An 18,984-nucleotide genomic window follows, 5' to 3' on the forward strand; every position below is an offset into this window, starting at 1 on the left:
AGATATTGAATGTTGAGTTATGGGACATAATGTAAATTATGCTAAAATTGATTGTAAATTTACTAAATTGTGTTTATTTACAGAGGTTAGTTACTATGAACATGCCATTAAATAAAGATGGTACGGTGATGTTTAACGCGACCTTATTCGCTCTTGTGCGCACGTCACTAAAAATCAAGACGGAAGGAAATATTGATAAAGCTAACGAGGAACTGCGCACTGTGATAAAAAATCTGTGGAAGCGGACAAACTCCAAGTTAGATCAGGTGGTTCCACCAGCAGGAGGTACAGTCATTTTATCCACGTTTGTAGTAAATGGTTTTGTGGATATTTTATTTTGTCTGTTTCAATTTACATTATTAAAATATAAATATCATTGTACATATAAATTGATAAAGATTTGTGGTTTTTCTAGATGATGATGATGTGACTGTTGGGAAATTTTACGCAACGTTCCTGATACAGGATTATTTTAGACGTTTCAAAGCTCGGAAAAATGCAGAACACAAATCCGATCATGATGTGGCATCGCAAGCGCTACAGGTAAACAACTATACATGATCTAAATCGAAATAGGAATTTAAAGTTTACATTTTGATTATACTGTACATGCGTCTGTTTATTTTGGTAGGCTGGCTTACTTAACTTACTGTACAATGTGTTTGTTTATGTTTGTAGGCCGGTTTACGCAACTTTCATGATATTGGACCAGAGTTAAAGCGAGCAATATCTGGCAATCTAGAGCAGTTAGATGAAGATGAATCAATTGAAAATGAACAGCCATCTCACAGGGTAAACCATAGTTACCCTACTCACGTAAATTCCCATTACATTACATTGAATAACTGCACGAAGGCTAACAAGTTTGATGTGCTGAGTTTGTCATCGGGGTTTTGTTTTTTTTTAATAAATTTAATTTAAGAAGTGACTTATTTAATCATACATTCATAATGGATTCGTAAAATGGAACATTTAGAAAACACATATTGATTGAAAATGGCTCCTAAGTTTGTTATGTTTTGTACACGCTAAAGACACTACAACAGTACACTTGTACAATAGACACGACTCAGTCAGGTGTGGATTCCAAGTGAACGAGGCATTTATTAACAACAGCCTATTATACTATTCTACCAATAATATCAATGCGCGTAGACCAATCACCCATGTCTTAATACACGACATTTCTCCCTTTTTAATTTGGAAACCTATTTTCACATTTTATATATTTTTTTTTTACAGATTTTCAATACATTTTATTAAAATTAACAATACACCAAAATCTTAACGCAGAGCTTATACGCTGAATAGTCGAATGGATCAATGAACGTTAGTTATTAAATATGTACAACCAAACATAATACTACAGTAAATACTGCAAAGATGACTGTCTATAGAGTTATATTTTAAAATGACTACAAAGCAAATTCAATCATGCTGCATACAGACAATACTATAAAACATTATCATTCACTCTGGTTGACCTTCTTAACACACTTGGTTTAGTAGCAACATTACTTTTAACATTATCATTTATACAATTTTCTTTAGTCTGTTCAATAGCATCATTACTTTTAACATTATCATTTATACAATTGTCTTTAGTCTTTCTACTCAAAATTTCTTCTACTCTCTTATCTACATATTCCGTATCCATATCCTCCCCTTCTTTATTTTCAAAATCTACATTTACACCTCTATCTTTAATTTGATCAACATGTCTTTTCCAAACCATTTTATTTCCAACATCAATTTTATAGTTTAGAGGACCTTCCTGGTTTACAACAACACCAGGAACCCACTTAGTTTGTCCTATATAATTTCGCACATAAACCAAATCGTTTGTTTCGTATAAACGCAACTTTCGATCTCGTTTATGCATGGCTTTGTGTAAATTATTTCTCACAGAATCATTAATATTGGGTCGAAGGATATCTAATCTAGTTCTTATAGAACGGTTCATAAACAACTTTGCAGGCGTCTCTTTAGTCAATGAGTGTTCAGCATTTCTATAAGAAAGCAAAAACCTGTCTAATTTAGTTTGCGGATCACCTGAATCATTTCGAGCAGCCCTTAATCCTTGTTTTAACGATTGAACAAAACGCTCTGCTTGTCCATTCGTACTAGGATGATAAGGTGCAGATAATTTGTGACTAATACCATTCATAGCCATAAAACTCTTAAATTCCCCAGACGTAAACTGTGGACCATTATCAGACACTAGAACTTGGGGCAAACCATTCCGGCTAAACAAAGTTCTCAATACCCCAATAGTTTTATGTGAAGTCGTAGATTGCATAATAAAAACTTCGGGCCACTTTGAAAAAGCATCGACCACAATCAGATATGTAAGACCCTCAAAAGGACCCGCGAAATCTACATGTACACGTTCCCCTGGGTTAGAAACAGGTAACCAAGGATGCATAGGCGCAATGGTAGGATTATTTTGTATACGCTGACATGAGTCGCACTTTTTCGCAGTTTCCTCAATTTGCGCATCTAACAACGGCCACCAGAAATGAGAACGCGCTAACCCTTTCATTTTGACCACCCCAATATGGCCTACATGCAATTCCTCTAAAACCTGTTGTCGCAATTTTGGTGGAATTATTACCCGGACACCCCATAACAAACAACCCCCTTCAATAGTCAGTTCGTTTCGTCTGTTAAAGTAAGGTTTCAAACTCTCATCGCTTTGGGGCCAACTTCCATCCATAAGATAACGCATTACCCTAGATAATATTACATCTCTACGGGTATTATTTCTTATTTCGGCGCTAGTTACCGGAAGAATCTTACTAGAACCAATATGCGCAACCGAAATTTCGCTATGACGTGGGGGACCCTCAACCGGTAATCGGGATAAACAATCCGCGTTCGCATTTGCTTGACTGTTCCTAAATTTAATATTATAATCAAACCCAGACAAATAAAGAGCCCATCGCTGGATTCGCTCAGCAGCCAAAATTGGTAACCCTTTCTTCGGACCAAATATAGTAGTTAGGGGCTTGTTGTCGGTTATTAAAATAAACTTTCGGCCATAAATATAGGAATAAAACTTTTTGCAAGCATACACGATTGCCAAGGCTTCTCTTTCTAGTTGCGGATAATTTCTTTCGGTCTTATTCAATGAACGCGATGCAAATTTAATAGGTCTTTCTTTCCCATTAACCATGTGGGATAACACAGCGCCTACCCCTTCACCTGAAGCATCCGTAGCTACTGTTAAAGGTAAATTTGGATCATAGTGAACCAAAAACCCAGAATGTCTTAGCATTTCCTTAGATTTCACCCATGCATTTCTAGCTAATTCTGTCCATTTAAATTCTCTACCCTTTTCTAACATACTAGTTAAAGGTGCTAATATTGTGGCTAATCGAGGTACAAATGAACGGTAATAATTCACCATTCCCAGATACGATCTTAAAGTAGTAATGTCCGAAGGCAACGGCATTTGCAAAATATGATCAATTTTGTCTATGGATTTATGAACACCATGTTTATCAACACAATGTCCCAGATATTCAACAGACTGCTTCATAAATTCGCACTTTCCCCGTTTTAGTCTCAAGCCATAATCTTGCAAACGAACAAGGACCCTCTCTAAATTACCAATGTGCTCTTGATCGTCTTTCCCTGTGACCAAGATATCATCAAGGTACACTTGTACACCCGGGAGATCCTTCAAGATAACATTCATTGCGTTTTGCCAAATTGCTGGGGCGGACGTTATACCAAAAACCAATCGATTTTGCTGAAACAAGCCCTTTTCAGTAATAATTGTGAGTACCTTTTTAGACTCATCGGACAACTCCATCTGATTGTAGGCTTGTGCCAGATCTAATTTGGTAAAGGTTTCACCACCCGCAAGGTTAGACAAAATGTCGTCAACGTTAATGTTAGGTGGAGCAACAGATTGTAGCACTGGATTGATTGTGGGCTTATAATTTCCACATAATCTAACGGACCCATCCTTTTTCCGAACGGTTACTATACCACTGGCCCACTGAGTATGCGTCACTGGTGTCAGAACCCCAATGTTGACCAATCTATCTAACTCAGTATCAACGTCAGACCTTAAGGCATAAGGAACCCGGTATGCTTTACTAACCATTGGCTTGGCATCTCCCTTAAGTAAAACATCAGCTTTAATATGCTTTAAAAGACCCAGTTCCTCTTTAAACAGACCCTCATGCTTATCCAAGAGTTGTTTAAGAGCATCCCTACATTCCAATTTATTAACATAATTATTATGAAAACATTCTTGCCAATTTAACTTGATAACATTTAACCAGTCTCGCCCTAAAAGAGAATGCTTAGTATTAGTAACAACATACATGAATAAATAATGACATTGTGATTCATATACCACTTTAACACTGATTTTACCAAGGGGTTTTACAATCTCCCCCGTAAAACTAGTAAATGTCCGAGAACTCCCTTGCAAACGTTTATACTTAAAATGTTCTTTATAAGTCTGTTCAGATATCAAAGTTACTGCAGAACCAGTGTCCAATTCAAACTGAAAGTTTCGGTCATCCACATTCATATTAACACAAATAGCATCTGATGATTTAGTTGTCGTAAAAATAGGCAAAGGTAATGTAGTTTCAATATCACTATCGCTGTCATCCATCTCTACCGTACGTACACCTTGTGACCTTTTGTAGCACACGCGACTGATATGTCCAACATTTTGACACACGTTACACTTCTTGTCTTTAAACCAACAATTTTGTTGATCATGTGATTTTCTTCCACACCGGTTACACATCTTGAGTTCTTTATTCCGCTTTTTATGTTTATCGTTATTACTTTTATACATATTCCTACGCTCACCACTTCCCTGTTTACCACCACTAGAGTATGTACCAATTTTATGAACCTCTATATTTATAGCAGACTCTCTCAGATACTTGGATTCATCCTTAGCACTTTCTCTCGCTAAAGCAACTTCTACTGCTTCATTAAAACTCAACGCAGCCACACCCGCCTTTTCCATTAATTTCAATGACGTATTTTGGTCCCTCATCCCGCTTATGAATCTATCACGTAGTTGCTCGTCCAGCTTCTCGCCAAACTTGCAATTCAAACTTAAATGTTTTAAAGCAACTATGTATTCAGAAGTCTTTTCATCGGGACGTTGATTACGCTGAATAAACTTATGTCTTTCGGCAATGGTAATTATCGGCTTAGTAAAATGTTTCTTAAGTGTAGACTTTAATTCATCATATGGAATATCTTTTGGTGCCTTTGGGCTAACCAAATCCCTCAAAATACCGTAGTACTTACGACCTATTGCGTTCAGGAAAATGGCTGCTACCCTAGCTCCCACATTACCACGTGCATCAGCATCCGGCTCTCCATGTAAGACCAGTCCAATCGCCTCCACATAAATCTCAAACCGCTCCAAATAACAGTTAAAATTCTCGGCTTCATTATACTGCTCAAACATCGGCATATAGTGGTCTTTAACGGCCATCCTCGTCGCCAAATGTTATGTTTTGTACACGCTAAAGACACTACAACAGTACACTTGTACAATAGACACGACTCAGTCAGGTGTGGATTCCAAGTGAACGAGGCATTTATTAACAACAGCCTATTATACTATTCTACCAATAATACCAATGCGCGTAGACCAATCACCCATGTCTTAATACACGACAAAGTTGTTGTGTGTTTCTTGCCATGAATAATAAAGAATATTATTATTAAGTTGTTACATTCATAATGGATACGTAAAATGGAACATTTAGAAAACACATATTGATTGAAAATGGCTCCTAAGTTGTTGTGTGTTTCTTGCAGTGAATAATAAAAAATATAAATATAATAAAAATGTACTTTTAATTATTTAAGTTGATATTTAAATTGTTTTTCTTTTTTAATACAGAGGAGCCATTCTATTTTTGGAAATGTCCAAAACGGCTCAACAGGACGACGGCAGTCTGAGCCGTCACAAGGTTTGATGGCCAACAATCTGAGTGCTTCACCGTCTAACTCACACCGCGCCGTGTCACCTGCCACCTCTTTAAACATTTACCAGAATACATACGGTAGACGGTCACCGTATGAATTTGGTGGTGCACGTGTACAACGACCCATCAATATGATTAATAACAAGATGCATAGTAACAGGTCTAGCAGATCTAGGTTGGTATTGTTTTTACTTAAGACAATAGTTCAACTATTAAAATTGTCAATTTTAAAAACTAAGGTTATTAAACTGTGTAAACACCACACACCGTATGCATAAAAATGACAAAAGCCAGTGGATCAGTAGTGGATCAGTAGTGGATCAGTAGTGGATCAGTAGTGGATCAGTAGTGGATCAGTAGTGGATCAGTAGTGGATCAGTAGTGGATCAGTAGTGGATCAGTAGCCTTCAACATAAAGTTTGCTACTAAATAGAAGAAAAAGAACAGAAAAGTTTCTCAATGTTCTCTTATCTAGAGATCTTATAAATATATATTGTGTAGAGATTATACTGTAATTCAATTTATATTTCTGTTTATTTCTTCTGCACAATTGGAGCAGTCTTCGGGACATTTTTCAGCGGTATGTTTTTATTCATCATGCATCAAGCTCAATGCAATGCATGAAATAAGCTGTATACATACAGTGTTTTACCTTTGTATAGTCACATTCAGTCTGGGCACAAAATGACCAAAATATTACTTTAGTTGTATCATGCTCAGAGTCATTACTTGGGATTTCATTTGAGCATGGCAGTACGCTGGTCAAATTGCTACATTCACAAAGTTCATAATGACTGCTGCCATAATGCTATTTATTATTTTGTAATTCACATACAGTTAATTAATTAATGTAAATATTTAATAATTTAAATATTTGGTTAATTGATGTCATTAATTTGTGTTTTTATTTCTGCATGTGTGAGAACAGGTTCAAAAGTGGGACGGATGTAATAATTCAATACCTCTTCATTTGAGGAATTTTGAGTTTATTTTCTTATTAACTCTGCATGTCACTTTTTGTTATGCACGCATTAAAATATTCACAGAATTCCACGAGAGTATATTTAAGTAGGGATCTATTAAGTAATGTAGTATTTGTTATTTAGAACATCTAATTGTCCATTGTTGTCCACTTTCAATGCAATAAAGTGCTCATTGACTGTAAGTGATACTCGAAAGTTTTGTCAATAATAAGGAATTGATTCCCTCTCATTCCCACAGTCCCATGGGATTGTTATCCCATGGGACTGTTATCTCATCGCTGTGTATGTGAACACAAGGTCTTTGTGTAATCATGGAGAATGAGTATAATATCCCATGTTATGATAACCTTTACTGTACTTGGATATGTTGTATTCTCATTTAGTTATGTTTGTACAATAATAACAATTTTTAAAATTCTGTAAGTGTATTATGGAAGTGTCTTATGTGCATATTGAATTATTTTTCTATTTTTATCAGTAAAATAGCAACAACATTTTCTGTCGAAAAAATCATTGAAAAAGTTTATAACACATTGTTATTTTTAAAATAGTATACCGGCTGAAGAAGAAGCAGAACCGTTAATGTCCAAGGAAGAAGATGATAGATCGCCTTCACCAGAACTTCCACAACGAGCAGAAAGTTGTTTCATCGATGAGAGGGCGGTGTCTCCTGTAGAGGAAGAAGATGACATGGAGTGTCGTCCATTGGTATTGCACCGAGGAGACATGTTGAGGGATCTCAGGTTTGCTTATTTATTTTATCTTCTCAATTCAGCCAGAATTATTTTCATAGCAGTTTTATCTCTAGATATGTTATTTCCAACTTTTAGCTTTGAAATATTTTTCATGAAGAATAAAACTTTTTAAAAACTTTCTAATGACAAAAAATGTGCAATTTCCTACAATTTTTCTTTTAACAAACTTATTTTTGCTGAAACTTTATTTTATTATATTTTAAAAAGATTATATGAATGTGTTTATTATAATGTATATGACCGTGTTCTATAGATACAATTTTACCAATAAGTATTGTATAACAACATGTTGTGGTTGACTAATTATTAGTTCTGTGTATGTGTTGAAATGTTTCATAGTAAACTAAAGATTGTCGTCTCGTAAATTATCAACAAATGGGAAGGAAGTTTTGTACCATAGATGTTTTATATAAAGATGATCATTTTTTAAAATCCTGTCCCTCTTGATCTGATGATATTTTGTTGTAATGACATTATTTAACCTGTGTCATTTTTTAATAATAATGAACAAATATTGTTCTGGTAATCAATTTTTATTATGAATAAACTTTAATTTCAAAGCCCATATGTCTTGATGTTTACAATACTCCAATTTTGCATTAAAAGTATCTAAGGAGACAGCATGTGTAACTGATAACTTTATTTGTACAATATTTTATTACTACTCATAAAATATCTAATAAGAATAGTTATATTGACTTTCAAGACACCATTATCCTCAATAAAATGTGGATTATACGGAAAAATATTGGAATTTTTATATTGACTCTAGACCGGTATTTAATAAGGCATTGACTGAAAAATGAATTAATTGAGTAAATTATTTCACCACAGTAAGTTTTGTAAGTAAGGTAAGTGATATATATGTGTAGTAGTACTACTGTTGTAGTAAGTCTATCTTAGATGTTTTATTAACTAATTAGGATTGTGTGCACAATAATGACTAGAGGTCTTCACAACATGTAAAGTCAGATTGTCTGCCCCTAGTCGTCTTTTAAAAGCATTTTATAAGACACTCTATATTTTTACACCTTTTTTGAGACCTTGACAAAATCTATATCTATACCCAATAATGCTTTTACTTTTCTTTGAAATAATCTTTATATAAATATTATTCATGTAGACATTTATTATTATGTGTAAGTTTCTTCTATTAATATCATTAACTTGTATAATAATTATTCACTATAGTATTCATTGCATAGGCAATTATTAGTTTTACAATTTCTTTAATGTCCAATTGAAAGTAATCAGGCATAAAGGTATAGATTGATATGCGTGACCGATCATGCGTGATTACACTTGACACCAAACGTATGGAGAATATACTTGGAACTTTAGCAGAAACGCAGAATCACTTTTCCATGATACACACACACACATATTAGTGTCTGTATCAGATACTATAACACGATTTAAAGCAAACAGATGATTTTTATAATGTTTCAAGTTTGTAATCATCAAAATTAATGCTTATGAGAGTTACTTTTTCTGATGTTATGTTTCGGAGGACAGTTCTTGTTGGATTTTTGTCACAATTTGTATCATAGAGATGTTCTAACAGTTGCCTGTGATAATTTGTATTGACTAGTAATTAAGCAGATTTCATACTAAGTTTCAACGGCTAAGCCAAGCTACTATAACATAATACAGACATTTGTTTAATTCAGAATTTAGACATTGGTGTTCCAATACAATGGAGGACATTCCAGATGGAATACTTGTAAGTGAACTTAGAAATGCTTTGCAGAATTTTACCAAGTCAATACTGTTTTTGGAGAAAGAAGTTGAATTTTTACGTATGACTGTTTCTAAAACAGAGCGTGAAATGCGAGGGCGTTGTCTGGAATTGGAACACCATCTTGAGCAGTGGTTATGGATGATGTCCGAGGAGACTTTAGTTTTTGTTGGCCTTGAAATCAATGATGACGGAATGGACATTGAAGACACACAAACAGTTATTATACATTTCATTCACAAATACTTAAGTTTAGATCTGCAAATAAGTGAGTTAAAACGTGCATCCAGAATGCTAACATCTACTATTCACCCACCACCCATTCTAGTACAGTTTAATTGTGTGGAAGTCCAAGGACTTGTGTTTATGGCTGCAGCAGATTTGAACCACCCCATTTACAAAGTATTACATGTACCGGGTAAAATATGCCAGAATTGTATTAAGGAATCTAATGGATTTGGAACCGACTCAGTTGACGATGTGGAAGAAAATGATTCAGGGCTAACACAAGATATCAATTCAGAAGATGAAGATATCTCAATAAATAAAATTGATAGTTCTGGTGACCTGAGAGCAGAGAGTATCAAGGCTAAATGGAAAGGATATCCAACTGGTGACCTGAGAGCAGAGAATAGCAAGGCGAAATGGAAAGGATATCCAACTAGTGACCTCACAGTGGAAAGTAGCAAGCCTAAATGGACCGGATACCCAACTGGTGACCTCACAGCAGAGAGCAGCAAGCCTGAATGGACCGGATACCCAACTGGTGACCTCACAGCAGATAGCAGCAAGCCTGAATGGACCGGATACCCAAAACTTAGTAGGAACATGATTGTGGAAAAGTCTGACCTTTCACATAGCTGTACCTGGCCATCAATTAATAAGTCCAATGATAATGATGATATAAGTTGTAAAACACATGAGGATTTATCAAATGATGGACACGATATTTTCAATTTCACATCGACTGAAACATTTCGCAGCACACATTCTCGCAAAAGTCGTTCAGGAACCTTTTTTCATAAATTTATCAAGAGAGATACCTCGAAAAATATTCGTCATAAATCTTCTCTACAAAAGCATTGTGAATTGAAGCTGAAACAAAACAGAGAATCATTGTAAGTGTCTTGAATGCACACAGCAGCGAATGATAAATTGTAATTCATTACTTCTTTTATTTGGTTGATTTTGTTTCCTTGCATTCCATGATACACAACTATCCCTATAGATACAATGAGCATTCATTTGTAAGAATTATTGCTTGGAACTGATTTGATTATCAAGAGATAACAGCAGTCATAGAGTATTCCTGTGAACCAGACATTTTGCATTTGAAAAATCAATACCAAAGAAAATGATCTCCCACTAAACTAATCCTTTGCCTTTAAATGGTATAGCATAAACTAATCCTTTGCCTTTAAATGGTATAGCATAAACTAATCCTTTGCCTTTAAATGGTATAGCATAAACTAATCCTTTGCCTTTAAATGGTATAGCATAAACGTTATAAATTATGCCTTTTATAAACAATATTCAGGGTATTCATTGGTTTGTTATAATTACCTTTAAGACAAAGGGTTTTCATTGTTTTAGAAAGTAACATTCATAAATTCAATAATAATACTTTTTATTTCAATAACATCTTTTATTTTGTATAATTTCAGAGGAGGAATTTCTCCAAGTGTATCACCACCTTGTAACTATGCCGACAGTTCAACAGACACGGCAACACCATCAGCAACATCACCTTTACTGTCTGTTCAAGATTCAGTGACCCCATCTCCTGAACCCTCACCTTTACCATCTCCAGAGCCTTCTCCTGTGTTATCACGGAGGTCACTGACCCCCAGTCACCTTTCCGCAGGAGCGAATCCAACAGCTACCCTGAACAATACAAGTCTTCCTGCTGATAACACAAGTTTTATTAGTACTGACAGTGATTCTTCATCCAAGAAAGGTGGACTTTTAGGCTGTGCTGGTAAAGTAGATGCACCAACCTTTCAACGTAAGGCATCTATGCCTGTGAATTTACCACAAAACCAGGTAATGATGACGATAGAAAAAATGAATAGGAATATTAAAATATTAAATATAAGATGATGATTATAATATTTTTTCTATTTCCATGCAGGCAATGGCTGTAGCTGGAACGGCATCAGGTGGACGACCAAAAAGTGAATCTAGTCATATATGGAGGACACCGCCCTCGTCTCCAGGCCGAGTCCGGGCTTCTTTCCACACTCCAGTGCCTCGTCCTAGTAGTGCTAATTTACATGGTAACAACTCCCCAAAGAGAAGGCAGAATTTCCGTCATTCCGTTGGGTGTCTGGACATGGCTCAAGACCCGTCGGATGCTTTCTACAGAGAACTGACTAAACCAAAGCCTCGAACCCCATTATTACGCAAATCTTCATCAAAGCCAGAGGCCATTCTAAGTAGTACAGAAAATCTAGTAGCAAAGGTTAGCATCGAGAAATTACCGTGAACTACGGCAACATTTTGTTTTCTTATTTTAAACTTTTTAAAAATCTATGAAGAGTTTTCCATTTTGAATATTGATTGATTTGTTGAAAATATACAGAGCTAAATGATTTATTATTACTGATATTCAAACTAAACTCAAATTATCTAATATACTAGTTTTACGACCTCTGCAGGGAAAAATTTCATTTTAAAATTTTGTTTAGCAATATTGCTAATCAAACTGATTTTTTAGTCGAGAAACATAGTTTTGTATTGTATTTTTTGCTACACAATTTTAGAAATTTGTAGCAAAATGGTTGTTTTGTATAGCTTTTTGCTATGCTACACTGGCGAAATTATTGCCTGCTCTGTATGAAAAAGGTATTACTCTCAATTTAATGTGTACATTATTTTTAAATCAAATGCAGGACAATCTTGGAACTTGAGATATTTTTATTGTGATTGGTTAGTAAAGGTTGTGAATTATATTGACACGATTTCTAAACCATTTTCACTTTGATGTAGTGCAGTTTTCTTAATGATTGATTGTTGAGTTGTTGATCAATACATTTATTATTGCTTGTTGTTCATACTACTTATAACTATTAATATTTATAAATTAAATATAATCCAATGTCACAAAAGTAGCATGTCATTAACCTTTCTCCCTCCTCTGGGGTTGAGGCCTAATTTCTCAAGTATTTTAATAACTAATGGTACACCTCGCACCCTATCCCCATTTTGTCTCTTCTCAAGTGTTGATTGTTGGAAACACAACATTAAAGACATTCTCAAGAGATTAGATACTGTGTTCATGTTCACAGTTGGGTAATTATGTGTTAATAGATAGAACATTATGGCTCCAAGGATGGTATACATGGCCCTTGAGCATTAATGTGTAACATGAATATAATAATGTGAAGATTATATTATATATTTAATTATGCCCAACAGAGTAAAAAAAAAACAACCAAAATAACTAATTTACACACATTTTACATTACATTAACATTAGTAAACTAATTTTGCCCACAGATAGTAATATTGCAGTGTTGTTTACTTAGATGAGGTCTGACATTAGGAGTGGACCTGCACTTTTAATTACATTTTTAATAAGTTACATATCATTTTGGATTTACATATTTGTAATTGAAAACTAGAAATACTGTTTGCATAGTAATATTTATCAAGGGAAATATATATTCAACAGAGTCTGATGTGTATATAGTTGTACACTAATATATATTCAACAGAGTCTGATGTGTATATAGTTGTACACTAATATATATTCAACAGAGTCTGATGTGTATATAGTTGTACACTAATATATATTCAACAGAGTCTGATGTGTATATAGTTGTACACTAATATATATTCAACAGAGTCTGATGTGTATATAGTTGTACACTAATATATATTCAACAGAGTCTGATGTGTATATAGTTGTACACTAATATATATTCAACAGAGTCTGATGTGTATATAGTTGTACACTAATATATATTCAACAGAGTCTGATGTGTATATAGTTGTACACTAATGGAATTAGAAGAACAGTAATTAAAATTATCTATACTAATAAACTTAAAAATATAAATATTTATTTCTTATATGGTCTATTGGGAATAGAAGGTATGGAAAAGTGTTTCAAGAGGTACCCACTTCTGGATCATGGTTTAGGGTTAGGGTTAGGGAACTAACCCTAACCCACTTCTGGATCATGGTAAAGTGTTTCAAGAGGTACCCACTTCTGGATCATGGTTTTCTATTGGGCTATTTGCCAATTTTTTGATAATTAAATAGTGATTGAAAAACATAAATCAACAGCAAGGGGATTTTTAGAGAAATTGTATCACATGTCATTTTATTTTGAAAAATCTGTAACCTTTAAATTAAATTAGACACTAGCATTAAGCACTGCCTGATTAAACTTACTTATATTGATACCCATGTAAATGGGTATATTTAATGGGTATATTTAATGGGTATATTTAATGGGTATATTTAATTATTATGTCTGAATAATATATTGTGTCTATGCTGTTTTTTAGAATGCAAAAATTATCAATGAAATCAAAATTATTTACATTTGGTTTTGTGCAATCCAGTCAGTAGCTTTTAAAATTATTTATCGCTTCCAACTGGTGGCCAGGCATTACTTAAATTTAGATTATCATTATTGTTTTTAGCAGTGATATTGTAATAGGTTAGCCCACTAATGTGTTACTGACCAGGCTTCCACCAATCAATGACCAATGGCCAGCCAATCAGAGCTTGTTGAGATAGTTTCTATAGAAATTACTGTTCCTAAACTTTCCAACCAATAAGAGGTGTTTAAAGGTCATAAAAATACTCTTAGTAGGTTGGCTTGCAAGCTAGCCAATCAGAGCTTGTGGATAGGGTTCCTATAGCAACTACAGTGTCCAAACTGTCTAAGCAAGCTAGCCAATCAGAGCTTGTGGATAACTTCCCAACCAATCATGAGTTATCAGTCATTTAGTGGATGAGTAGGCTAAGTTAGGTGTAGTAGGTTTTTGACTGTGCACCATGGAGTAAAGTTACTCCATGATTGCACAGATTTATTAACCATCCACTCCAGGTTTTGATTGAACTAACATCACACTTGACAGTGTTCACTCATGCATGTTAATAGTATTTGATTGTTCACAGTTTAAATTAAATTTGGGTGGATGAGGTCGTGCTTTCATTATTTTCACTTTTCTCTGAATCATTCAGGGACAAGACATTTTTTAACGCATTTATTGATACATTGATTCGTAACTGAAATAAAATCTATAATGTTCAGTTCTGTACATAAAAAGCTTGTCACTTTTTTGTTTCAGGCTTTATATGATGAAGGGATAGCACCATTAGTGGACCGAGATTTCATAAATATGTTTGAAAGAGAACTGGCAGAAGCATGTGAGCTAACTCAACAAGAGTTAGACAAAGCTGCTCATGAACTAATTAAAGACAAACAGACCGATACAAAACTGCCTTATTTTGATCACTTAGGTGGCTATGAATTACGGGATTATACGCAGCGTTCCCCGTCATCAACTGCACGAAGGAGAAGGCTTAATTCTGACTCTCCCGACGACAGCTCAAATGATGGACGAGACCCCGACACAGAATATGTAACAACTTTATAATGACTCGCCATTTATGTAAAACTCTTTTTTAATTAGATGGCATACTAATTGTATGTTTTTGTTTTTGAAATTTTTGATCAGTAGAAATTATATGAATATAATTTAAATGAGATGAAGGGACTGGCGCATGTTGTGATCATGTGAGAGATACTGTCACTTGCACACAAAGCAATTGCAAGTTTTTAATTTTAAGAAGCCTGTCTTTTACCCAAGAAACCTTGCCAGATGCTTGCAAGTTGCCTAATTTGGTTAAGCTGAAGATTCTTAACATTTGCCGCACTGTGGAAGAACTTTGACAAATATATATGTGTGTGTGTGTGTATTGATAATCTCATCTACTGATTGGCTTTTGCTAAGGCTGTAGATTTTGGAAATGATTTTGCTACAAGAATTTACTTCTGCAGGTTTCCTGATAAATCTTTGTTTCACAAGTTTTTTCTCGGTTTGCTTTAGCTGGAAGCCTACTTTAGCTGGAATCCTACTTTAGCTGGAATCCTACATTAGCTGGATGCCAATTTAGGTGGAAGCCTACATACTTTAGTTGGAAGCCTATTTTAGCTGGAAGCCACTAACAGGATTATTTGCTAAAATATTACCTTGTTGACAAGGTGTATGATGAACGTAACTTTGAGCTATTTTTGTCTTGAAATCTTTTAAAGCTGTTTAACAATCTTAAAAGAGGTCAAGAGGTCAAATTGCTATGTCATTATGCAGGTCATATGGCATTATTTAATTTAAATAAATTGCATTATTTGCGATTTTGTTCAAAATGTTTCTACGGTTTAATTGAATTGCAGAAAGTTTGTTTAATTATAAACTTATTTTTACAAGTATTAATTATTGTACTTACAACAAATGTAAGTACATATATACATATATATATATTTGACTGAAATTTAGATATTATAAATAACATTTTTATTACTAAAGTAGACAGAGTATAAAAATATAGAACTATTTAATAGTAATGATTATATATTGCAATATTATTCAATTTTCTGACAACTAATCTAGAATTGATCATAGTGTGTCACAAGGGATAAATGTATACCTAGAAGTGTTAACAATCATTTCGCTGATGTATGTCATGAGAGTAAGCCTATACAACTTCCTGTACACAAGAAGGGAGATGAAACCTGTAACTTCTAAATATTTTAAGCATACTGAGGGCATACATGCTGCCTTTGATAACAAGGCTAGTAATTTAATTGATGGATTTAATGTAGCAACATACTAAGCCAAAATCACACTCTTAAAATCTTTGTTGGATAACAAAAAATTAGATATGAAGAGAGTCTAAAATTTAAAATTATGTTTAATATCTGAAATGTCACCTAGCAATACTGTTTGCTGCAACATCAGCAGCAACTTTGTAATGTCACCTAACAATACTGTTTGCTGCAACATCAGCAGCAACTTTGTGACAATTCAACATCAGCAGCAACTTTGTGACAATTTTGTTAATTTTCATGAAAAGCAAACATAATTTAGCTTTTTTATTCATACATCCCAAAATAATGCATTTTATAGATGCCATTTGGCATCAAGATTCTTATGATCAGATTCATACATCCCAAAATAATCCATTTTATAGATGCCATTTGGCATCAAGATTCTTATGATCAGATTCTTACATCCCAAAATAATGCATTTTATAGATGTCATTTGGCATCAAGATTCTTATGATCAGATTCTTACTTTTTGAACGCATTAATGTTATTATTGCACACGATTATCTTTGTTGAAAGCCAAAGTTTAAAAAGAAACAAGTCTTTTGTTTATATAAATAGTGTTAATTGAAAGATTAAGTTATGCAAATTTTTATTTCACATATACTTATATTAATTTTCTAGAGATATTTTATAAAGAGTGCTCATTTATTTATTGTTTGCCTGTTTTCAGTTTCATAAGAGAATATTTTGCTTTGGTTTTTAAAAACAAGATCTATCTTTGGAAGTTGTACCTAAACATTTCTAACTGTAAACCGTAAATTGTTGGAAAGAATTGGCTTGTATACCTTACCAGGTGCTAATGTCATTAACTTCCAAATTGATTTACAGTTGATATTTTTAGAATCATAATTATTTTATTTATTATTTATTTTGGGATATGAAAATCATTTATTCAATTTTAAGCATGACAACTTGGGTTCAATATTTATAGTATGCAATTTTGTTGTTAAAAATGAGAATGAATGGTAGACATGTTAACCGTGGCTGCTTCAGTGTTTAGCTTCTGCTAGTCACGGTGCCTAGAATGAGAATGAATGGTAGACATGTTAACCGTGGCTGCTTCAGTGTTTAGCTTCTGCTAGTGGTGCCTAGAACTATACATTATTATTATTATTATTATTTTATATTTATTATTATATTTCAACTGCTTTCTTCTATCTATCCAGTGGCAAGTCTTTCTTTTAATATTTTCTAATTGATTTAGGTAAATTTGGCTAATTTTACTAGCCTTAATAGAATGACACATTTTTATAATTGACTTGTACAAATTTATATTAAATTATTATTATAGTGTAATTATGAAAAGCTGTACATGGTCTCATCAGTGTAGGCTACACTAGGTCAATTATTCTATTACCAATTATAAATAGTTTATGGCACTTAATCCACTAAGATCTTGCTTGAACTATGGTAGCTGTTACTTAAACCATAGGTTAATATAAATTACATTTTTTTTGGTGAAGAATAATGATAAATACATTTTATAAAATATTTCTTACCTCAAATATAATGACCTAAACATTTTACGTAAATTTTCAGTCTGTATTTTAAATGTGTAATATTTATTTATGACATATAGCGTGCTCTTTCTGCATATTAGAAAGACAAACCAGTAGCTTGAAATAGAAATCCACCTTGAACAGCATTTTGATATTTGTATTTTATTTAATTTGTTTCACATTTTGTAAAGATATTATTCATTTCATGTTAACAAGGTGCTTATTATAAAAAGCAGCTAAAAATGATAGTTAAACAGTAAATCATGTTTGAAGTAGCTGCTCTAAAAACTACCGGACTTAAGTCAGCAAAATGAATATAAGTACAGTTTTGTAATTGGTCCTGGGGTAAAATCTTATATCAGTCAGTCATCATTATTTCATAATAGTATTTGAAACTACTGTATTGTATGACAATTCTTGAAGATTGGTTTAACACCAGAACATCTTTTATTTCATTTCTAATGGAGGTTTACCATGTACCGACATCAAAAAGATTATTATTACATTATATATTTTCCAGAAACAATTTTGTGGGAGTTGATCCTGTTTTCTATTACCACTGAAATAACCGGAAATCAGTTTAATAAAAAAAAAAAAGAATTGTGGATTGTATGCAAAACAGTAAAAGTCCAACAGATAAAAAATGCTTTTTGTAAAAACACACAATAATAATTTACATTTTTTCTCCCATAGCAAATGTCTACTTGGTTTTAGTTTTTTAGTGAAATGTCTTGTGTTGAGGTGATAGTAGCTGAATATATACTTATTTAATGTACATCCATTGGACTGTTGTTAATAAATTATTATGTGAAGATTGAATACTAAACTCTACATGATTTCTATTTATTTATATGCATGTAGTAAACACAGGAAAATAACATTTAAAATGCCACTACAACCCATCATGATGGTATACTGGAGGTTGGGTATAAAAACATTATTTCCATTATTGCCATAAAAAAGGCAATCAATAAAAGTATGACGAATGAGGGCGTACTATATTTGTGGAAGGCCATTTTTATATGGAAATTTATAAACACATATCTATAAATATATTAGTTTATATTTAAATATATTTATATATTATTTATTTCATTATATATTTTGTTGTAAACTATACTTAAATTATGCCATAAATAGTTAATTACCATAGGTTTTATACCTTTATTAATATATTTGTT

The 18,984-nt window shown here is 33.3% G+C and overlaps 1 protein-coding gene across 7 annotated transcripts in view; it reads left to right on the forward strand.

Annotated features, from left to right (window-relative positions):
* LOC140058619 (voltage-dependent L-type calcium channel subunit alpha-1D-like) overlaps nt 1-18,718 on the forward strand; it is an 87,186-nt gene extending 68,468 nt beyond the window's left edge. For 3 of the 7 annotated variants that reach the window (XM_072104306.1, XM_072104308.1, XM_072104307.1), the window contains exons 36-44: nt 84-285; nt 416-543; nt 679-816; nt 5,897-6,156; nt 6,541-6,561; nt 7,516-7,707; nt 11,122-11,500; nt 11,589-11,918; nt 14,764-18,718. In XM_072104306.1, the coding sequence (XP_071960407.1) occupies nt 84-285; nt 416-543; nt 679-816; nt 5,897-6,156; nt 6,541-6,561; nt 7,516-7,707; nt 11,122-11,500; nt 11,589-11,918; nt 14,764-15,072 (1,959 nt within the window). In that variant the 3' untranslated portion in view covers nt 15,073-18,718. Of the gene's footprint in view, nt 1-83; nt 286-415; nt 544-678; nt 817-5,896; nt 6,157-6,540; nt 6,562-7,515; nt 7,708-11,121; nt 11,501-11,588; nt 11,919-12,348; nt 12,386-14,763 lie in introns of all 7 variants that reach the window. The other 4 variants (XM_072104312.1, XM_072104310.1, XM_072104311.1 and 1 more) reach the window with 3 other exon arrangements.
* Nucleotides 18,719-18,984: the final 266 nt, after the last annotated feature.

This window comes from Antedon mediterranea, chromosome 9 (assembly GCF_964355755.1).
Source record: "Antedon mediterranea chromosome 9, ecAntMedi1.1, whole genome shotgun sequence".
Lineage (NCBI taxonomy): Eukaryota > Metazoa > Echinodermata > Crinoidea > Comatulida > Antedonidae > Antedon > Antedon mediterranea.